Here is a 17,633-nt window from a genome sequence, read left to right as displayed (position 1 = left end):
GGGCAGCGGGCTACTGTGAGAAGAGAACCTAGACGTATCAAGAGGTGCTAGGTCTGGGTCTCAAAAGAGAAGCAAAGATTTTTCTATGAAAAGAAAAAGGGAGAAAAGTAGCTGCTGCAGCAACAGGCAATGGGGAGATGGCTCCCCAGAACCAGCTGCTTCTCCACCCTGCTCCTGCTTAGTCTTGAAGGAAGGCCCTGAAGAACCCACCCATACCAAGTCACTAATGGCTGATAATGACTTCCAGTGTTTGTCCCTTCTAGAAATTCTTTAAAATTAATTTTTAAGGCACAATTTACATTCCATAAAATTCACCCTTTTAAATAAGTATACAATTTGGTGGTTTTTACCCAGTCACCAAGTTATGAAACCATCACCACAAATTCCACAATATCTTCATCACCCCAAAAGGAAACCCCATACCTATTAGCATTGCTCCCTTCCTCTGGCCCCTGGCAACCATTAATCTACTTTATGTCCCCATGGGTTTACTTATTGTACAGATTTTTTTACAAATATATTTATATAATATGTGGCCTTTTTGCCTGGCTTCTTCTAGTTCATGTAATGTTTTTTTTAAGATCCAGCCACATTATAGCATGAATTAGTACTTCGTTATTTTTTATGGCCAAATCATGTTCCACTGTATGAATGTCCCACATTTTATTTATCCATTCATTAGTTTGGATTATTAAGTCACTTGGATTGTTTCCATGTTTGGGCTATTATGCATATTGTTGCTGTGGACATTCATGGACAAGTTTGTGTATGCACATAGGTTTTTAGAACTCCTGGAGCATATGGTAATTCTGTTTAATTTTTTTTAGGAACTACTGGACTACTTTTCAAAGCAGCCACATCGTTTTACATTCCCACCAGCAATGCACGACCTACCAATTTCTCCACAAACTCACCACCACTTGTTATTATCCCTCTGTTTTCCCACTTTCCTAGTGGGTGTGAAGTGGCATCTCATTGTGGCTTTGATTTCATTTCCTTAATGATCTCTCAGGAATATTTACATTTAAAACCTACAGAAAAACTATCATCAGCCAAGGATACCAGACTAGTCCCTGGGCTGGCAACAGAAGGCACTTTTCTCCAAAGAATCAGATATTATTTGCTCATTCATTGATTCAGTAAATATTTGTTAAGCACCTATTATGTGCCCAGCATTCTGCTAGATGTTGTGGTTCAGTGAAACAGGAGAGATGTCTTTCTGCCCTAAGGGAGCTTACATTCTATTGAAGGAGCTAATAATGGCATGCCTCATCATTTAATTAGGTTAGAATAAGTACTACAAGCAGAAATAGATGAAGCAAATAGGAAAAATCAGGAAGGAGCCTGACAACTGGGGAAGGTGAGGGAGGCCAGAGGAGTCTGATATTGGGAACGTCCTGGGCAGGAGGACTCCTGGCTTATTATCCTTATTATCCTTGCCCAGATTCTACCTGGGAAGGAGTTGGGGCTTTATCCTGAGTACAAAGGGAAGCCATTGGAGAACTTCCATCATGGAACTTACATATTTTGAAAGACCATATTTTAAAGACCACTGTGGCAGCTGCCAAGCAAAAAAGTTAGAGATGAAGGCAGGAAGGTGGAGATGAGGGTAGGAAGACCAGTGAGGGGATGACATGTGGTCATCCAAGGAAGAGACACGCCTGGACAAGAAGAGGAATTGGGGAGACAGGCATGCAGCCTCTTGAGGAGTTAGAAATGGTGAACCTTGGGGATGAGAGGTAGTGGGGAATAAAAGAGAAATATAAGATGCCCTCTAGGACTTGGATGTGTGCCATTTGGTTACTGATAGAGGGAAAGGTAGAGACGATGGTTGGGATAGATAACTAGGAGCTCAGTTTGGGACATGTTGAGTTTCGGGTGGTTGTGAGCCATTCAAGTTCAAGTGTCAAGGGAGCAGTTAGGGAGCCAGGGGCAGTGCATGTACCTACAATCCCAGTTGCTAGGAAGGCCTAAGGCAGGAGGATCTCAAGTTTGAGGCCAATCTCAGCAACTTAGACCCTGTCTCAAAAATACTTTTTTTAAAAGGGCTGGGGGTGTAGAGCATCCTTGGGTTAAATCTACTACTGGAAAAAAAAGGGGATGGGGGAGCAATTAAACCTTCCCATTGAGAATCCATGTCACCTTTGATTCTCCAAACATGGGAGGACTGGGTTAGAAATACAGATACACTGACAGGGGAGTCTAGATCTGTTGCCTTGGGACATATGTGTGCCAGCACAGCCTGCTGGTGCCGTGGTGTGCATGCACTCCAGCAGCATGCACATCTCCCTGGAGTGTGGCTTCACCCACAACAAGAGTTGGCCTGTAGTGACTCAGGAAGGTCCTGTCCCTAGAAAGTGGCCTTTCTGAGGTGGGAAGGCCTGCAGTCATCATTCTGCCACACTTTCTATGTCCAGCCCTCTTTTGTCCTCCCTTTTCACCTTTCTGGGTCCTCGGCCTCATCTCCATGCTGATGTGGTCTTGGCAGCCAGGGCTCCATGTACCACAGCTCAGGGGTCCATTTTTCTTCAGTTGTCATCTGTGTCCCAAGGCCTCCATGAGTGCAGGCATGTATGTGTGACAAGCCCAAATGTGCAGCTGCGGTCCCTGCCAGCAACCTCACTGCTGTCCACTGCTCCCTCAGCTTGGGAGGAATAACAATGAGGGCACAGCAACTGTCAGTCTCTGCCACCCATGGCTGCAGAGGGACCCATGCTGGGCCTGGCAGGCCCAGGCTGAGATTTCTCTGGCTTAGCCAAGGCCCCCCGGAGGACCCAGGCCTGTGGTCCACATTGTTTTTGAATCCATCTGCTCCAGGCAAGACTTGGTGCTGACGTCTTCTTTCGCAGGGGACTGGTTAGCTGTCAAGATTGCACAACTAGGGACCAGCAGCCTTAAAGCCTTGTCACAACACACATTGTGACTCTGCACGGGCACTTTGCCATTCTCTTTCCTCACTCCTCCTTTACAGTGTAACGGAAGGGCAGGACAACCTCTAGGATCTGCCCTGTAAAGGGACTTTATAACTTTAGGCATGATCACCTCGGTTATTTTTCTTTTCTGGCCCTTTCTTAGTTTCTTGGGTCTCACTGACCCAGAAGTGGGACAGACACCAACGTGAAGCTTTCTCTTCTCCCCAGCCAGCATGTGGGTCCCAGCTGGGTTTGCCATTGAGCCTTAGGGGAGACCTCAGCCAGGATGGGGCCAAGGATGCCAGCTCAGCGGCCGGCATGATGGGGAGGGGAAGGTGGGAGCTGGCCCTGTCCGCTGGGTTTTATCAGTGAGCTCCTCAGACATATACAGAGGCAGAGCTGTGTGTACGCTCCCAGTCCCCCACGCTCCATCTGTCTCCCTACATGTCTAAACACTGAGGGCGCCAAGTGCCTGCCCTCCTCCTCTCAGCCCCTCCCCATGACTGACAGGAGCCATAGAAACTCAATACCCCTGAGGAGACAGGGCCGGACAAGGCAGGATGGGCCATCTCCGTCACAAGGCTAGTGCTGGGTGGAAGTAAGAGGCCCTCAGAGCCCCCAAGAGCTGAGTGGGGAGCAGGAGCCCCTCCTGGCAGCCCAGTCTAGACACACAGCATAGGACAGTATCTTACAGATGAAAACTGACTTTGATGCAAGAATTCTCACTTGAAGCCAGCTTTCCGTATGCCCTCCTCTGATAGAGAAGAGCTTTCTTAACTTTGATTTTTCAAATGAGTCTGCTAAATCAAACTTACAGTCTGGGTCGATAGCCTCAGAGCCCAGTCTTTCTGTCAGCCAGTTTTCCCATCCCAGCTGCCCTGGCCCTCCTCAGCCCCATCTCCTCTCCAACAACCTGAAGCCCATGATTTACAGTCTGGGCTTCAGAGGTCTGGAGGCTCCCTCCAGAGGCAAAGGCTGATGAGGTGGGAGAGCAGCAGGGCTGCCTGGCATGAGAGTATACAAAGAGACCCTTGCTGCTTCTGGAGACAGGGCATACTGGCCTTTGTTGCATTCCGTCCATCCCTGGCAGAGAGGGGGAAGAGCGTAGAAGCTAGGGTTAACCCACATCTCCAGCTCTCAGGAAACAGCAATGTCCCAAAGGTGCCATTCCCTTCAAGTCCCTACTCCTTCCAGCCACCCACTGAACATACAAGAACCTGAACAATAAAGACAGGTACAGGTGTCTCCTCCCAGCACCATTGTCCACACCAGACGTCAGCATCTCATCCACTTGTGGTGGAAACCCCAGGGAGACAGGAGGGAAGGGGTGGAGGTGGGCCCTGATTCCAGCAGAGGAAGCAGTTTCTGCTCCCTTGTCACCCCCTCCAAAAAATGAAAAGATTTTAGAGGTTTGCCCAGAGCATGCGTGCAGGGTCACACAGGACAGGTGGCTAGAGCTTGTGGGGGCCTCCCACTTTGCCTCACTGGCAATCCAGAAGGACCACTAGACCTCCCCTGCCCAGTCATGTCTGCAGTCTCTGATGACCTTCCAGTTTGGGGATAAGCCATGAAAAGCCATGAAGAAAGTGATTCCTGGGACCCAGAGGTGGTCTCAGTGGGTCACCGGCATGTGTCTCTCATACCTCCAGTGAGCACCACCCTGTCATCCTGGTCGGGGCATGCCCGGAAGTGCAACGAGACAGCCAAGTCCTATTGTGTCAATGGAGGCGTCTGCTACTACATCGAGGGCATCAACCAGCTTTCCTGCAAGTAAGTGACCAGTGGGGTCAGCATGGGGTGAGAGCAGGGTAGGAGATGCTGGGGCAGAAGTGGAGGGCTCTAGGAAAAGTGTGCTTCCAGTCACTGGCAAGGGGTCCCCAAAGGGTACAGACAGCAAGGTTGGCCCCATTCCTAGACCTTTCTGGAATATAAGGAAATGTAAGCTCTAGCCCCTTCTGGAACTTGAGGAAATGTCAGGACACATGGGCTCCTGCTGTTCCAGTTTGCTAGGCCCCTGACCACCCCATCTCCTGATGTCCACCCTTTCACCAACACCTGTTAGGGAGATGGGGATGCCAATCTAAGGCACTGGGCTTTCTTTCTTTCTCTCTCACTCTCTTTCTCTCTCTGTCCTCCTTCCCCATCTCTCAACAACTCTCCAAACTAGTTCTGTCCCAAGCTGCATCTTCCCCAGCAATGAGGAACCTGGTAGGGTCAGGCAGACCACAAGCTCCCAAGCCCTTGGCTCCTGAGGGTCCTACTCCTGCAGTCTTGAGGGGAGTAGAGTGGACTGCCCAGAACCCCTTGAATCTGGCTGCTTTCAATGCCCTACAGCACCCCAGTGACCACTGTGCCCAAGTGCTGCCTGTGCTCATTTAGCCCGGCCCCCTCTCCATGAAGTAAAAAGACACCAACAGAGACTGTGGGTGTTGCCCAGTGGAGGAGGTCAGGTTGGCCCCAGCAGGAACTCCAAGGAGCTCAGAACCACCCACTCCCCAGAGCACACAGGGTAAGCGGGAGCTTGGCAGCCAGGGCCAGGCCCAGCAGGGTCTTCTGGGCAGCTGGGCCCCCCCAAAGCCCATGGACAGAATTTCTGGTGGGCCTGAGAGGAGGGGGAAGGGAGCTTGGGGAGGGCAGCACAAGCTGTGGCCAGATCTTGGGGAGGAGTGGGAAGGGGGCCTAGTGAATAACTTGGGGTTTTCAGAGCATCTCAAGTCTAGAGCCCTGGCAAGATGCCAAAACTGCCCCATTCTTGTGGCATCTGGGCAAAGACCACTAAAATATTGACGGAGATTTAGAGAGGAGCCTGAGCTCCTACAGACGAGGTCAGATCAGCACTTCTAGTTCCCCTGTCTCTGCCCTCCCAGGCCGGATCTGCATCCTCCTCCTTAGCTGCAGCCTTTCCTAGGAATATGGGCCTGGCAAGAAGACTAGGACTTTTAAAGACCCCCTCCACATACCACGTGATCACAAGGGTCCACACCTGTTCACACTCATCCTCAGGGTGGGGTCGCTGGGCTGCCATTGCCAGGCGGGACTGTGGCTCTAGCCCCTGCTGGCCTCCTTGGCTGGCTTCCTCCCTGGTCCCACCCTTCACCTGCTACCATCCCCTTCCCACCCTCCTCCCATCCCAAACCTCAGGGAAGAGTCCCAAGAGCAACAGCAGGTCCTCCAGGGAAGTTCTCAACTTGGCCTCAGCCTTCAGCCTTCCCTGCTTTTTCCTCTAAGAGGCAGCCACATTAGTTACAGACCCTGGGGAACATTCTAGCCTTGAAAATGCTCTGAGCTCTTTGGATTAGACCTACTTCAAATTCACAAGGGCCTTGGAATAACTAACAGGGATGGCCCAGTCCTGCATCCCCCTTGCCATGTCCCATACGCCTCTTCCGTAGACCCTTGGACCCCTTGACCCTCAAATGGATCCAGCATTGTTGCTAAAATCAGCCCTGGCTCCAGATAGGGAAGGTTCAGCCCCCAGGACAGGCACCAGGGATGAGCAGAGCCAGCTCTGGGGCCCAAGCTCTAGTCTTGGAGTTTCTTGTGGGAAAAGGAGGAATAAGATATATAGGTACCAGAGGACCCCACCAGCAAGGCTGCACCCCTAGGAGCCCAGGTCCTGCCTGGCCAAGTCTAAGGGGAGTAGAAGGCAGGAGCCTGAGCCTATTTCCCTCCCCACCAGGACAACTGGGTTTCACAGCTTAGAACTTGAACTTGGCACCCAAAGCTACCCCCTCCCCATCTTGGCCCCCCGGGTCAGCCCCAATTAGGGCTCATGGATTTGACTTTCTTGGCTCCCTTTGTCAGCCCGAAGGGGAGAAGAACATCCCTGGCCGGGATTGAGGTCCTCTGAGTTGTGCTGGAGAAGGGCAGGGGGGAGGGGGCCGGGCAGAGCCCAGAGGCCATTCTGGGGGTGGGCAAGCTGGGAGGGAAGGGGGGCAGGCCTCTCGGGATTCCTGATGACACCTGAATGGAATAAAAAGGAAAGAACTTAGGAAACGGAACTCACGTCTTACCATTTGTGCTGTTTGTTTACTTTTATTTTGATTTTTTTGCATTTCCGCTTAGCTTGGATAATGAAACTACACTGGTCAGTTTCATTCCAGTTTCTATAAAAATCAGTTTTCCTTCCTGGTTTTCTTACACTTGTTGTTGTGTATTGGTTCAAGCCCTATAGGGAGTGTTGGAAAGCAGGCACACTCCGTAACCCTCCTGTTTTTCTGGAACTCAGTGCCAAAAGAAACAGTGTCACTGATACTGAATTTTGTTTTAAAAAAGAAAAGGGGATTTGAAAATGGGGATCCAAATCAAGGTGACTGTCTCTGTCTGGGCCAGACAGGGGCCCCCACACTTCCTCTCGCTGCTTTCTCCTCTTCTCTCCGTGTGTTTGTTGAGCACGGTTGGTGCGTGACTCTTGGGGACTGGTTCAGGGGATGATGACAGAACAAGACTCTCTTTCCAGCCCTGTGCACATACCAGTGGCATGCCTCCCCTGCCATCGGTCCATCCCCATCCGTTCTGCTCTCTCCAGCCCACCCATGATCAGGCGACTCCCCCATCCCACCCCATTTGCCTGCTCATCCTCACCACATCTCCACCCACCCCTCATGGACTCCGAGACCCTTATTCCCCCCCAGTCCCTGGGGCACACCCTCATCCTTCATCCTCCTCTCTCCCCAGGTAAGGGCAGCACACATGGCATTATCCCCAGGCTACCAAAAGGAGAAACTGAGGCCCGGGAGGTGGGGTGGGGGAAGGGGAAGGCAGAGGTCCCTGACCCCTCTGTCACCCCAGATGCAGCCCGTGGGCTCTCCTCTCTGCCCCCCCTCACCCCTGCTCTTCTCCAGCCCTGGGTACAGACCTTCCCAGCATCATAGCTGATGACTCAGCAGGAAGGGCTGGAAGGCTGCTACCCATTGCTCCTTCTGATCTGTCCTCCATGCCCCTGAAATTCAGAGGGCCATCCCTGCTTGAGTGGAACCCACAAGCCACCAGCCAGCCACCCACCCACACTGAGTTCAGACTCCTGCCCTGGTTGATAGGGGATGCACTCCTGTCCTGGGGGCAGGTTAGAGAGGTGGAGGCCTGGCCCACCCCCAAAGTCTGCCCTAGGGGAATCCCAATTTCAATAGGCAGGACAAAGGAGAGGGATAGGAGTGTCCAGGAGGCCCCTGAAGGAGCTAGAGCCCCAGAGAGCACTACTGACTACCAGGTCTTCCTGCCCCTTATGTTGCCCCTCCTTGAGGCCTTATTTGTTCAAACAGGGGGGACACTCTCAAGGCAAGAAGACGAGCACTATAATATTGCACCATTCCAAGGTGCACATTTGTGCTATAGACTGTGTTAATAGTACCCCTTAGAGTTGTGTGATTCAGTGGCCGTGAAAGATATGAGGATGCAGTCAGGGAATTCAGGCTGTATGTGGGATCGAGGATACAGGAATAGACTTAGTTGTCATTGGTCTCCAAGAGTCATGGTACAGCAGCCCTGCTTATTAGAAATGGGAATATATTTCCCCTCTGTGCCCTCCTGCCCCTGAACTCCCCTTTCTCTCTCTTACACCAACACACACACACACACACACACACACACACACACACACACACACACAAAGACGTACACTGAGTTACCTGACTACAAGAGCCAGGCTAATCTCAGACATGGAACACAGTTAAACTTATCTCTTTTCTGTTCTTTTGTGGATTCCAAGAGTCATTTTGGCAACTTCCTGGGTCTTTATCCTCTACCCCAAAGGTACTTCTATTTGAAAAAAATCACTTTTCCCCCTCTTATCCCCATCCCCACACCAGTGTCCAAGAGCTGAGGAAGAAGAGCTGGAGTTGGTTGGAAATCCTTAGCCACTATCCCCATCTTCCTTGGGACAAAGGCCAGGGTTCAGAGAAGGTTGGATTGATGAGGGACCTGAGCCCCCCTGTTCAACAGGATCAGCATGCATGCCCGTTGCCCACCCCTACCACTTTCTTAGAGCCCTCCCAGCCCCTCACCCCCACCCTGGCCAGGTGTACCTGCACACACCCCTACCACTTCAGTGATGACCTCTTATCTCCCAGAGAGCTGCCATCAGGGTCCTGAGCAACGAGCTTTCTGCCCACCAACCACTCCCATTCCCCAGTCCTCTAGATATAAGGCCACAGGGTTTCATGAGTATATGTCACAGCCAACAGTCACTGCCCACTTAAGCCCCAGGGGCTTCCTGAATGGTTGAATACACCAGGAGGTGAAGGAGTAGAGCACACTTTAGTTCTTGAGGAAGTTTAGGTTGATTCATGTTGAACAGTAGCCGATTATTACCTAACTTCCCAAGGAAAAATAGGCCGAGGCAACATAGGCCCATCCCTGAGTAGGGACATGTGGGGAAGGGGTCAGTCCAGCCCTGTTCGTAAGATTCTCCTCAGCTAGCTGGACTTGCTGGGGTTCAGAAAAGAATAGAGGGCTGCCAGAAATCTGCAAGACTGAGACTCGCTTGAGGGGAGAGGTGGCAGCCAAAGAGCAGAAGGAAGTGTACCTTGGGGGTGAGGACAAGGTCAGGGACATGGGAGTGGGTGGTGCTTTGGAGCTGCAGGAAAGGCAAGATGGAAGAAAGATGTAGGGCAGAGTGAGGCTGCAGTGGAAGAGCAGGTCACAGGGAAAGGGCAGGAATGCCCAGGCTGGCTGCCAGCAGGCCCCTGATGTGCAACAGGCCTCCAGGTCCCCCAGTGAGCCTGCTCCAACCTGCCCCTGCCCTCGGCCTCAGGAAGGCAGCTTTGGGACGCTGGTAATTCCAGCTCCCCTCCAACTTCCCCTTCCCCTACTAAGCTTTCCCCATGTTTATTGTTCTAGGGCAGCCTTCCCCAAACTGTGTTCAACAAAGGTTCCTCTAAAAAAAAATGCCTTCCATGGTCAAATAAATTTGGGACATACTAGAAAGTTCAGCTATTTCCTCCTATAAAATTTTTATAACCTTTCATATGCTAATGTAAGCTGCAATGAGGAGCCCTGCGAATGGATTTCCTAAACTTATTTGGCCACAGAACCTTCTTTGAGAGAACAGATCAAACATCTTCTAGGTCAGTTTTGTCATGGACACACAATCTGGGTACAGCCTTCCAGAGTTCTGCTTTGAACTTTCTGGGAGTTTCATGTATGAGAAAACCTGCCGAGGGCCCCAGAGAGAATCCTCCAGTAGGGCCCAAAGGAGTGGCTCCTAAGAACTTGGTCTCCCTTAAGGTTGACTGCCTGGCACTAATGGGCTGCAGTACTGGCTTCATGGGGCACCAGGCAGGTAAGAAGGAAAGGTTCAGGACCAGGAGGACAACTAGACAATAACCTCCATTCTTCCCCCTCCCTGCTTCCCTAAATCATCCTCCCCCTGCCCCACCCCTTCCCACCACCCACGGAGCCACATCTATTAGAAAGGTTTATAAGATTTCAGAGCCCTCCACCCAGCCCCAACTCCAGCCCCTTCAGCTACAAGTGTGACCCCAAGTGCCTGACTTGGTTTTTCTCATTCATCACTGTGCACTTTGATTTCTAACCTTAGCCTCGCGGATGATGCCAGTTTGTTCTGTGATTTTTCCCCTTTTCCTTCTCCAGATGTCCAAACGGATTCTTCGGACAGAGATGTTTGGAGAAACTGCCTTTGCGATTGTACATGCCAGATCCTAAGCAAAGTATGTTTGAAGATACAAACACAAGTCCCTGCTCCTTAGAAAGCTTCCGGGTGCAGTCCCCCCAATGTAGGGCATAGGGCCAGGGGTGTTGGTTGTTTTGATCTTTGGCTGTTTTGTTTTGTTTCTCTTTTCTTTTTTGTATTTTGGTTTGTTAGTTCTTTTGTTTTGTTTTGTTTTGCTTTGTTTTTCATTTTTGGCCTAATCCTTGGGTTTAAAATTCAGGGCTGCAGGTAAGGGGCAGAGTGGCCAGGCCAGTACAAATGGTAACGGTGGCAAGGAACCCAGCTGGCATTGGCAGGAGCCCGTGCCGGGGTGTTGCAATGCCTGTGTCTTGCTATCCTGGCTCTCTCTTTCTGGTTTTCTTTCTTTTGGTAGGTGTCCTGTGGGATACACCGGGGACAGGTGTCAGCAGTTCGCAATGGTCAACTTCTCCAGTATGTCTCTTTCTTCTATTTCTTCTCTTCCCTGGTGACTGGCAATCTCCCCCTGTGGGAGGGATGGGGCCTTGCTTATCATGACTGGGAGGGAAGTGGGGGTGTCCCGTGATCCTCTCACTCCTCAGTGCTCACCAGAAGCCTGTGCAGAGGAGAACGGTACACCCCCTGCCCCCTGGCATCCATCAGCTATACTGCCTGGGCATGGTCATGCTGAATTCTCTCTGCAGCAGCAGGACCCTGTTCAGGTCTCTTTACCCATTCTGGGGACAGATAGCTGGCCAGAAATGGGAAGAGGCATTTATAGAGCCCTCCCTGGCCTCTGAAGGCTGTTTGAGGATGTCAGGCTGATGATGAGTTTGGGAAGTGAGTGTGAGTATGTGTGTGCTGGTGTGCTTGAGAGAAAGAAAAACGTCTCAAAAAACTATTTTCTGCTCAGGCCAAAGTATGTTGGTTTGGGGTTTGGGGACCAGAGCGGGAAGGAGGGGAGTTTGAAGACCACCCGTGGCAGTGTTCTCCATGGATGCCAGAGGACATTTGTGTGGCTAGAGGATGAGGTGGGCTGGGGATTTGCTCCGAAAATAAATGATAAGGAGAATGAGGAATCAAGGGGTCATTGGTGATTCTCCCCAGGACATCTCCGGTCTGAATCCACTTTCAATACTTCATTCCTTTTCTTCCTTCCACTTCTGAGGTTGAAGCTCTCTCTATGTTCTGGTTTACATAATTTACAAAAAGAAAAAAAAACTGAGCCCTGTGGCTGACCCAGGGATGCAGCTGTAATTGTACAGTATTTATATTAGGACCTGGGAGCAGTTCCTTCCAGCACCACCAGGTGGAGGTGCAGCAGAGCAAAACTACACTGGTTGCCCACAGATTCCATCTGGGGTCCAATGGACCATTAGTCTGCAAGGCCTGAACCATGTCACCCATCCTATCCTGCAGAGAAGACTAGGCCCCAGCCCATCCCCTCCTGTCCATAGGACAACTGGATCCTATGAGGAGTTAGGAACTAGAGCATCCAGATGTTACCTGGACATTGGGAAGTAGAACTCTGGGAGATACCAAAGGTCTACTCCTAGGTAGCTCATGGAGAAAAAGAGTTTTGGAGTCTAGGTATCAGGGTGAAGAAATGAACCTTCCCAAGCCTTCTTAGACCACAGCAGGAAAGCCTGAAAATTTACTCCCTACCTTAACCCAATAGAAGCATAGGGACCCCAGCAAATGAGAGCCAGTAGGCCCAGAAGGTCAACTGTCTTCATAGCATGGGAGGCAAGGCTCCCCACAGGACCCTCCAGTCAGAAGCCAGGAGGAAGCCCTTGGGGACAAGGACAGAGCATGTAGGCAGGACATGTGGCTCAAAGGAATTCTCTAGAAACCAGGCTCTGGAAGAATTTCAAAATCAGGTCCAGTCTATGTGGAGAACTGTAGAGCAAGAGGGGGCAGAGCTGCCAGGCTGAGCACGGGCCAGGTGACAGGCAGTGGAGGTTATATTCCTTCCCACCCTTTGGCCAAGAGCCTCTCTGGCTTATGGGACTGTTCTGGACAGGCAGTCCTGGCCCCTCCTGAATCAGAGCAGCAGAGCCTCCGGAACCCGGGCCACTGTCCAAGGCCTCTCTGCCAGCTGGGCTGCTTCAACTTTCAGCCTGGATCTGCTGGGAGGGTCAGCAGAGCCCCAGGAGCCCAAAACAGACTGCAAATGCAGCCTGTGGCCCTCCCACCTTGTCTTCAGTACCATTACTGTTATCTTTCTATGAAGGACGAGTGCTCCTCCAACACTTTCCCAGAGAGCCCTTCGTGTGCTCCTCTAGTAGATAGTGACTACAGAGGCAGTGAAATGTGCTCAAAGAAGTGGCAAGCTTCTAGTTCCAAGTGAGCAGGATGAAAATGCCAGCGGCCCAGCCTGTGAGTTCTGGGCCTCGTTTAACCCCTCTGGAGTTGTGTTCTTGTCTGTATATCGGGGGTCACATTTATGCCTATCAGGCTGCTGTGAGGATGAAATGAAGCAACACATGTGAGGGGCTCAGCAGACAGCCTGCCACTGTCGTTAGAGTGCACTTTAGTACCTCTCCCAGCTACAGTTGGCATGGAGAGGGCAGGAGGAGCACTGACTCCCTGGAGGCCACCTCCCAGCATTCCAGATCAAAGTGTCTGACCTTGCCCAGACCACCTGGAACCAGGTTACCTTTTGCAGAGAATAAGGAAACTAGGCCTTAACCCCAGTAGCACTTAAAGGCTTCTCCTTCTTTCACTGACAGGCCCCCTCCTCCCAGAGAGTCAAAGCTTGTCTGTGTGTATGCCTCCATATAAATGAGCACACACGCTAACCCACAAGCATGCATTCACCCCTGCATACACACATGCAAACACAGAGCACATGCTCACATCTGCATACACATCACTGCCTCCTTGTCCAGGCACCTCGTGACTATGGATTGAACAATTTGCATATTGCCTGGATAGCTTCGCCCTGCTGAAAGTCCAGCATCAGGTTGCCATGATTACTGGTTAGTATGCAAATTTATGAACAATAGGACCTTCCTGTGACTCAGTGGTACCACCCCATCCTGGTTGAGTGGCAGGCAGTGAACATGAATGGGACACTCATATTTTAGCTGGGGTAGATGCAGCTGTAGGCCCCTCGGAATTCTTCTCTGCACATCCCAGGAAGAAGGCTGCCTTCCTGGTGACTGGCCAGGCCCCCAGTGACCTCACCAATCATGCCAACCATCACTGGTCCTCCCTAAACAGTATAGCCTTTGACTCAAACAGCACACCATCAGTAGACCTGGAAGCTTCTGCTGATGCTATGATTTGGTTCCCAGAGGACTGACACAGATGAAAACTCTTACAGGGCTTTGGAAGCCTTTCCTTGCTTCTCCAAGTAGTCATTGCTCTCAGGACTAGCCAGAAAGGCCTCACCAGAGAGGCAGAACTAGTCAAAGCATAGTCCAAAAAGACCAGAAACAGAGCCTCCAATCTCCCTTCTGCCTTCTGATTTCCTGTGTGACCTTAGGAAAGTGTCCTGGAACTACTGGGTCCCAGTTGCCTCATATAATACAATAGCTTTGTCCAAAAGTGGGGCTCAGACCAGCTCTTAGTATCCAGGAGGCCGTGGTCAAGCCCTGCTGTTTTTTCCAAGGAACACGGCTGGATAGCCAAACAATATGAGCACTCTTGAGCTGCCTGGAAGGTCCCTGGATCCCAGAATTAACTATTCAGTGAAATGTCTGAGGCCTTTGGAGTCTGTCAAGATTTTACATCAACTTGCCTGGCTGGCCAGCTCTGGGAACCCTAGAGAAGAGTAGACAAACCATACTTAAGATGACTTTCTCCTACCTCTGCATTCAGAGCAAAACTGCAAAGAAGCCAAAACCTTAAGATCACCCTCCAGGCTCGGGTTAGCAGGAGTACACAGAAGACTCATGTTTAGAGGGCTGGGGTCAGTGCTTCCTTGGTATGGTCCCTGCACAGAACTGGGGAGCCCAAGCCCCAGGATCTTCCTCAAGGCTCTTGAAGTCAAGGACTACTTTCATCCCTGAAGAATCACCCTCCTCTCCTATCCTTTTCCAAATGCAGAGCCATCTAAAATCCCTTTTAGGAAGCAGAAACAGACCTAGGGGTGAAAAATGCTCAGGACTTCCTGCTAGTTGCCTGTGTTCCCCTTCCTCTGCAGCAGATGAGAACGTCACACACAACTTCGTATTCTCCCTGAGTCTAGCCAAGATGACTGCGCTTATGTGGAAGCCAGAGAGGGAGTGAACCCGGCTCGGCAGGAGCTGGGCCCTTGCACAGTGTGCAGAGACTCTGCTGTTCAGGCCTGCTTGCTGCTGCCTCTGACTGGGTACATGTGCTTTTGACAGATTAGGAAACAGAAACTGACTTACCCACATTCACACAGCAAATTAAGGGCAAAACTGAGACTCAGTCCTGCAAACCAGTGCTGGATGCACCATAGGATGGGACATGAGCTTTTTAAAAACACTGTTGTGATTTCTGGGCTCCTACCCAAGCCTGATCCTATTGGTCTGGAGGATTCTGAAGTACAGCCAGGTTTGCAAACCTCCCAGGACCCCATGGTTGAGCCTTAACCCTATTTAACAGCTACGAGACTGAGATCTAGGTAGGTTGAGTATCTCTCAATGACACACAACAGTTAGGTGGCAGAGTTGACCCTTATTTAACCTGTCAATGGCGTAGATATCTACCTCATAGGTGCCTGAAACCACACATTCATTGATCTCACTTCCAAGACTAATTTATCCATTAAATGAGGCACTCACAAGTTCTCCAATCTTCTCATTCTCCTAGTTGCAGTTTGCTCTTCTAAGTAGCAAGATCGGTCTTGGCACCATGCCCAGCCCCTGCAGGTTTCCAGGGTGTTGAGGCAGTAAGTGGAAAAGTGACCTGCTGCCTGCAGCCTCCTCCTCTCTGTGCTCCTGCTCCTCACAGACTCTGAGGCTCCACACTTAGGCTCCTAGGAGATGAGAAAGCCAGCCGGACCTGTGGGACAGGCCAGGGTTGTGGGGCCGGCCTAGGGATCTTGCCCTCATTTTGAACAGAAGAAAGGGCCCTGTGAATGAGCTAGGAGCTGGTCAGGCCCTCTCCAGGAGGACTTGAGAGCTCTGGAGCTGAGAGGAGGGGACCAGGCACTCCTCAGAACCCTGTCCCCAGTCACCCTTTCCTCCAGGGAGACATTTGCCAATTGATTCTCGCCTGTGCCTCCTCACCAGGTACTAACCCCACTGCTCACCTTCAAAGAACATGCTCTGCCTGTGAATTCTAACATTGCTTCTCTCTAGCCCTCCTGGGGCTCTTGGGGACTGGGCACCAGGGAAGGAGCTCAGGGGGCTAGGAAGGGACATTACTAACCTGCTTTCACCTCACAGGCTGGCTGCCGGGTGTCTGAAGAATCCTGACCAACGTTTCTCTCTTTCTCTCTCTCTCTCTCCCCCTCCACCCTCCCCCTCCCATCTCTGTCTGCCTCTCTCCCTTCACCCCTCCCCCTCTTACCCCCAACTCTTCTGCACTGCCAGAGCACCTTGGATTTGAATTAAAGGGTATGGAACCTCTATATATCACTCTGCGCCATCCGCTCAGCCCCCTCCATAGTCCCTGACCCCATGGGTGCTGAATGTTTCATTTCCTTTCCAAAAATGGAAAGGGGATGCTTTCAAAAATCTCCCCTGGCCCCATCAAGATGTCCTAGAATAAGCTATGTTGATTTGGGGGCAGATAAAAGCAGCTCATGGCCAGCCGTGTACCCTGGGGTTCAGACTGTGCCTCCACCGCACAGTAGCACCCCCTGCATAGAGGAGACCGAGTGCTAGAAGGCCTCAGGGGAGGGGGCCTTGCCGAGCTGTGCAACCCAGTGGGCATCCAACAAGAGACAGGGCCCCTGTGTGGATGTGGCTTCTTAAAGGGCCAATGTCCAGAAACTACTGAAGCCTGGTTTGGGAATTGTGCAGAGAGGTGTCCCTTTCCATCTGACTTGAATCCTCTTTTCTTTTCTCATGTCCATTGCTTTTCATTCTGCACCAGACTAGTTGCTGATAATCCACATTTCCTTTTAGCCCTGCCCTGTGTCTTATCTACTGGGCTTTGCCATTTGCTTGAGACTGTCACTCCTTCCATGATCTGTCCCCACGATGGCACATGTGTGCATCCATGAGCAATACCAGCAAGGGTCTGGGTTGGGCTGGTTTCTGTTGCCTACCCCTTGCCCTGGCTCAGAATTTGACATGTGACTCCCTACCCTATGCAGCTGCCCCTGGGAGACTCTTTGGACTAGGAGGGACTTTGAGGGTCTCTGTTTCCAACTCTGTGGCTTTGCTCAGAGAGGCTCAGCCCTGGCCCCAATAGTCTCAGTGTATTCCAGCAAGAGATATGCAGGAGATCCAGAGGTGGGGGACTTCTAGGGGTCAGAATCTCAGATGTGATGCAGAGCCTACAAACATGCCAAGGCTGTTCTCGAAGCAGGTTTGGGGAAGACCTAGCTCTGCCACCACCTGGCCCCATCAGCTGTTCTCAATAGAAGATAGAGCTCAGAGTCTGCATGTTAAGTGTGTCTGTGTCCACAGCCTGAAGTTGGGTGGGAAGGAGGGGTGAAGGCTCTGAGGGATCTAGGATCGTGGAGGAAGGATGCATGAGGTAAATCTGCAGGCGTCTGTGCTGATGGGATGTAGGGAATGTGTACAACACTTGCAAGGTCTCAGGGCAGAATGCGAGGGCGTGGAGGGGCAGTGGGATATCTCTGTTAAGTTGAGCATTTGCAGTTGGACCTATGTATGTGTGGAGGTGAGTGTAGGATGTGCAGACGTGTGTGTGTGTGTGTGTGTGTGTGTGTGTGTGTGTGTGTCTGAAAGGGGAGTGTGTATGCAGCAAACACTCATCACCAGAACCTACAGACATGTGTCCCTGCCCTCCTGGTGCTCCCATTCATGGGTGAGGTGGCAACAAACAGGAAGATATCAGGTGAAAATAAATGCTAGACAGAAAATAAAATGAGGTCATGGGATTGTTCTACTATGCCTAAGTAGTCAGGGGAGGCTTGTCCCATAAAGTGACATCAGGAAGTCAGTCCTGCAAACAATTTGGTGGGGTGGTGGGAGTTGAAGGCA

At 51.2% G+C, this 17,633-nt stretch overlaps 1 protein-coding gene across 4 annotated transcripts in view; it reads left to right on the top strand.

The window, feature by feature from the left end:
* Nrg2 (neuregulin 2) overlaps positions 1 to 17,633 on the top strand; it is a 181,505-nt gene that overhangs the window by 153,469 nt on the left and 10,403 nt on the right. Inside the window, exons 4-6 of one of the 4 annotated variants that reach the window (XM_078046248.1) lie at positions 4,562 to 4,682; positions 10,503 to 10,579; positions 16,050 to 16,073. In XM_078046248.1, coding sequence (XP_077902374.1) covers positions 4,562 to 4,682; positions 10,503 to 10,579; positions 16,050 to 16,073 — 222 coding nt within the window. Of the gene's footprint in view, positions 1 to 4,561; positions 4,683 to 10,502; positions 10,580 to 10,954; positions 11,014 to 16,049; positions 16,074 to 17,633 lie in introns of all 4 variants that reach the window. The other 3 variants (XM_040272232.2, XM_078046260.1, XM_078046256.1) reach the window with 3 other exon arrangements.

This window comes from Ictidomys tridecemlineatus, chromosome 1 (assembly GCF_052094955.1).
Source record: "Ictidomys tridecemlineatus isolate mIctTri1 chromosome 1, mIctTri1.hap1, whole genome shotgun sequence".
Classification (NCBI taxonomy): Eukaryota; Metazoa; Chordata; class Mammalia; order Rodentia; family Sciuridae; genus Ictidomys; species Ictidomys tridecemlineatus.
Note: the sequence above shows the minus strand (reverse complement) of the source record. Positions and strands in the feature narration are given on the sequence as shown.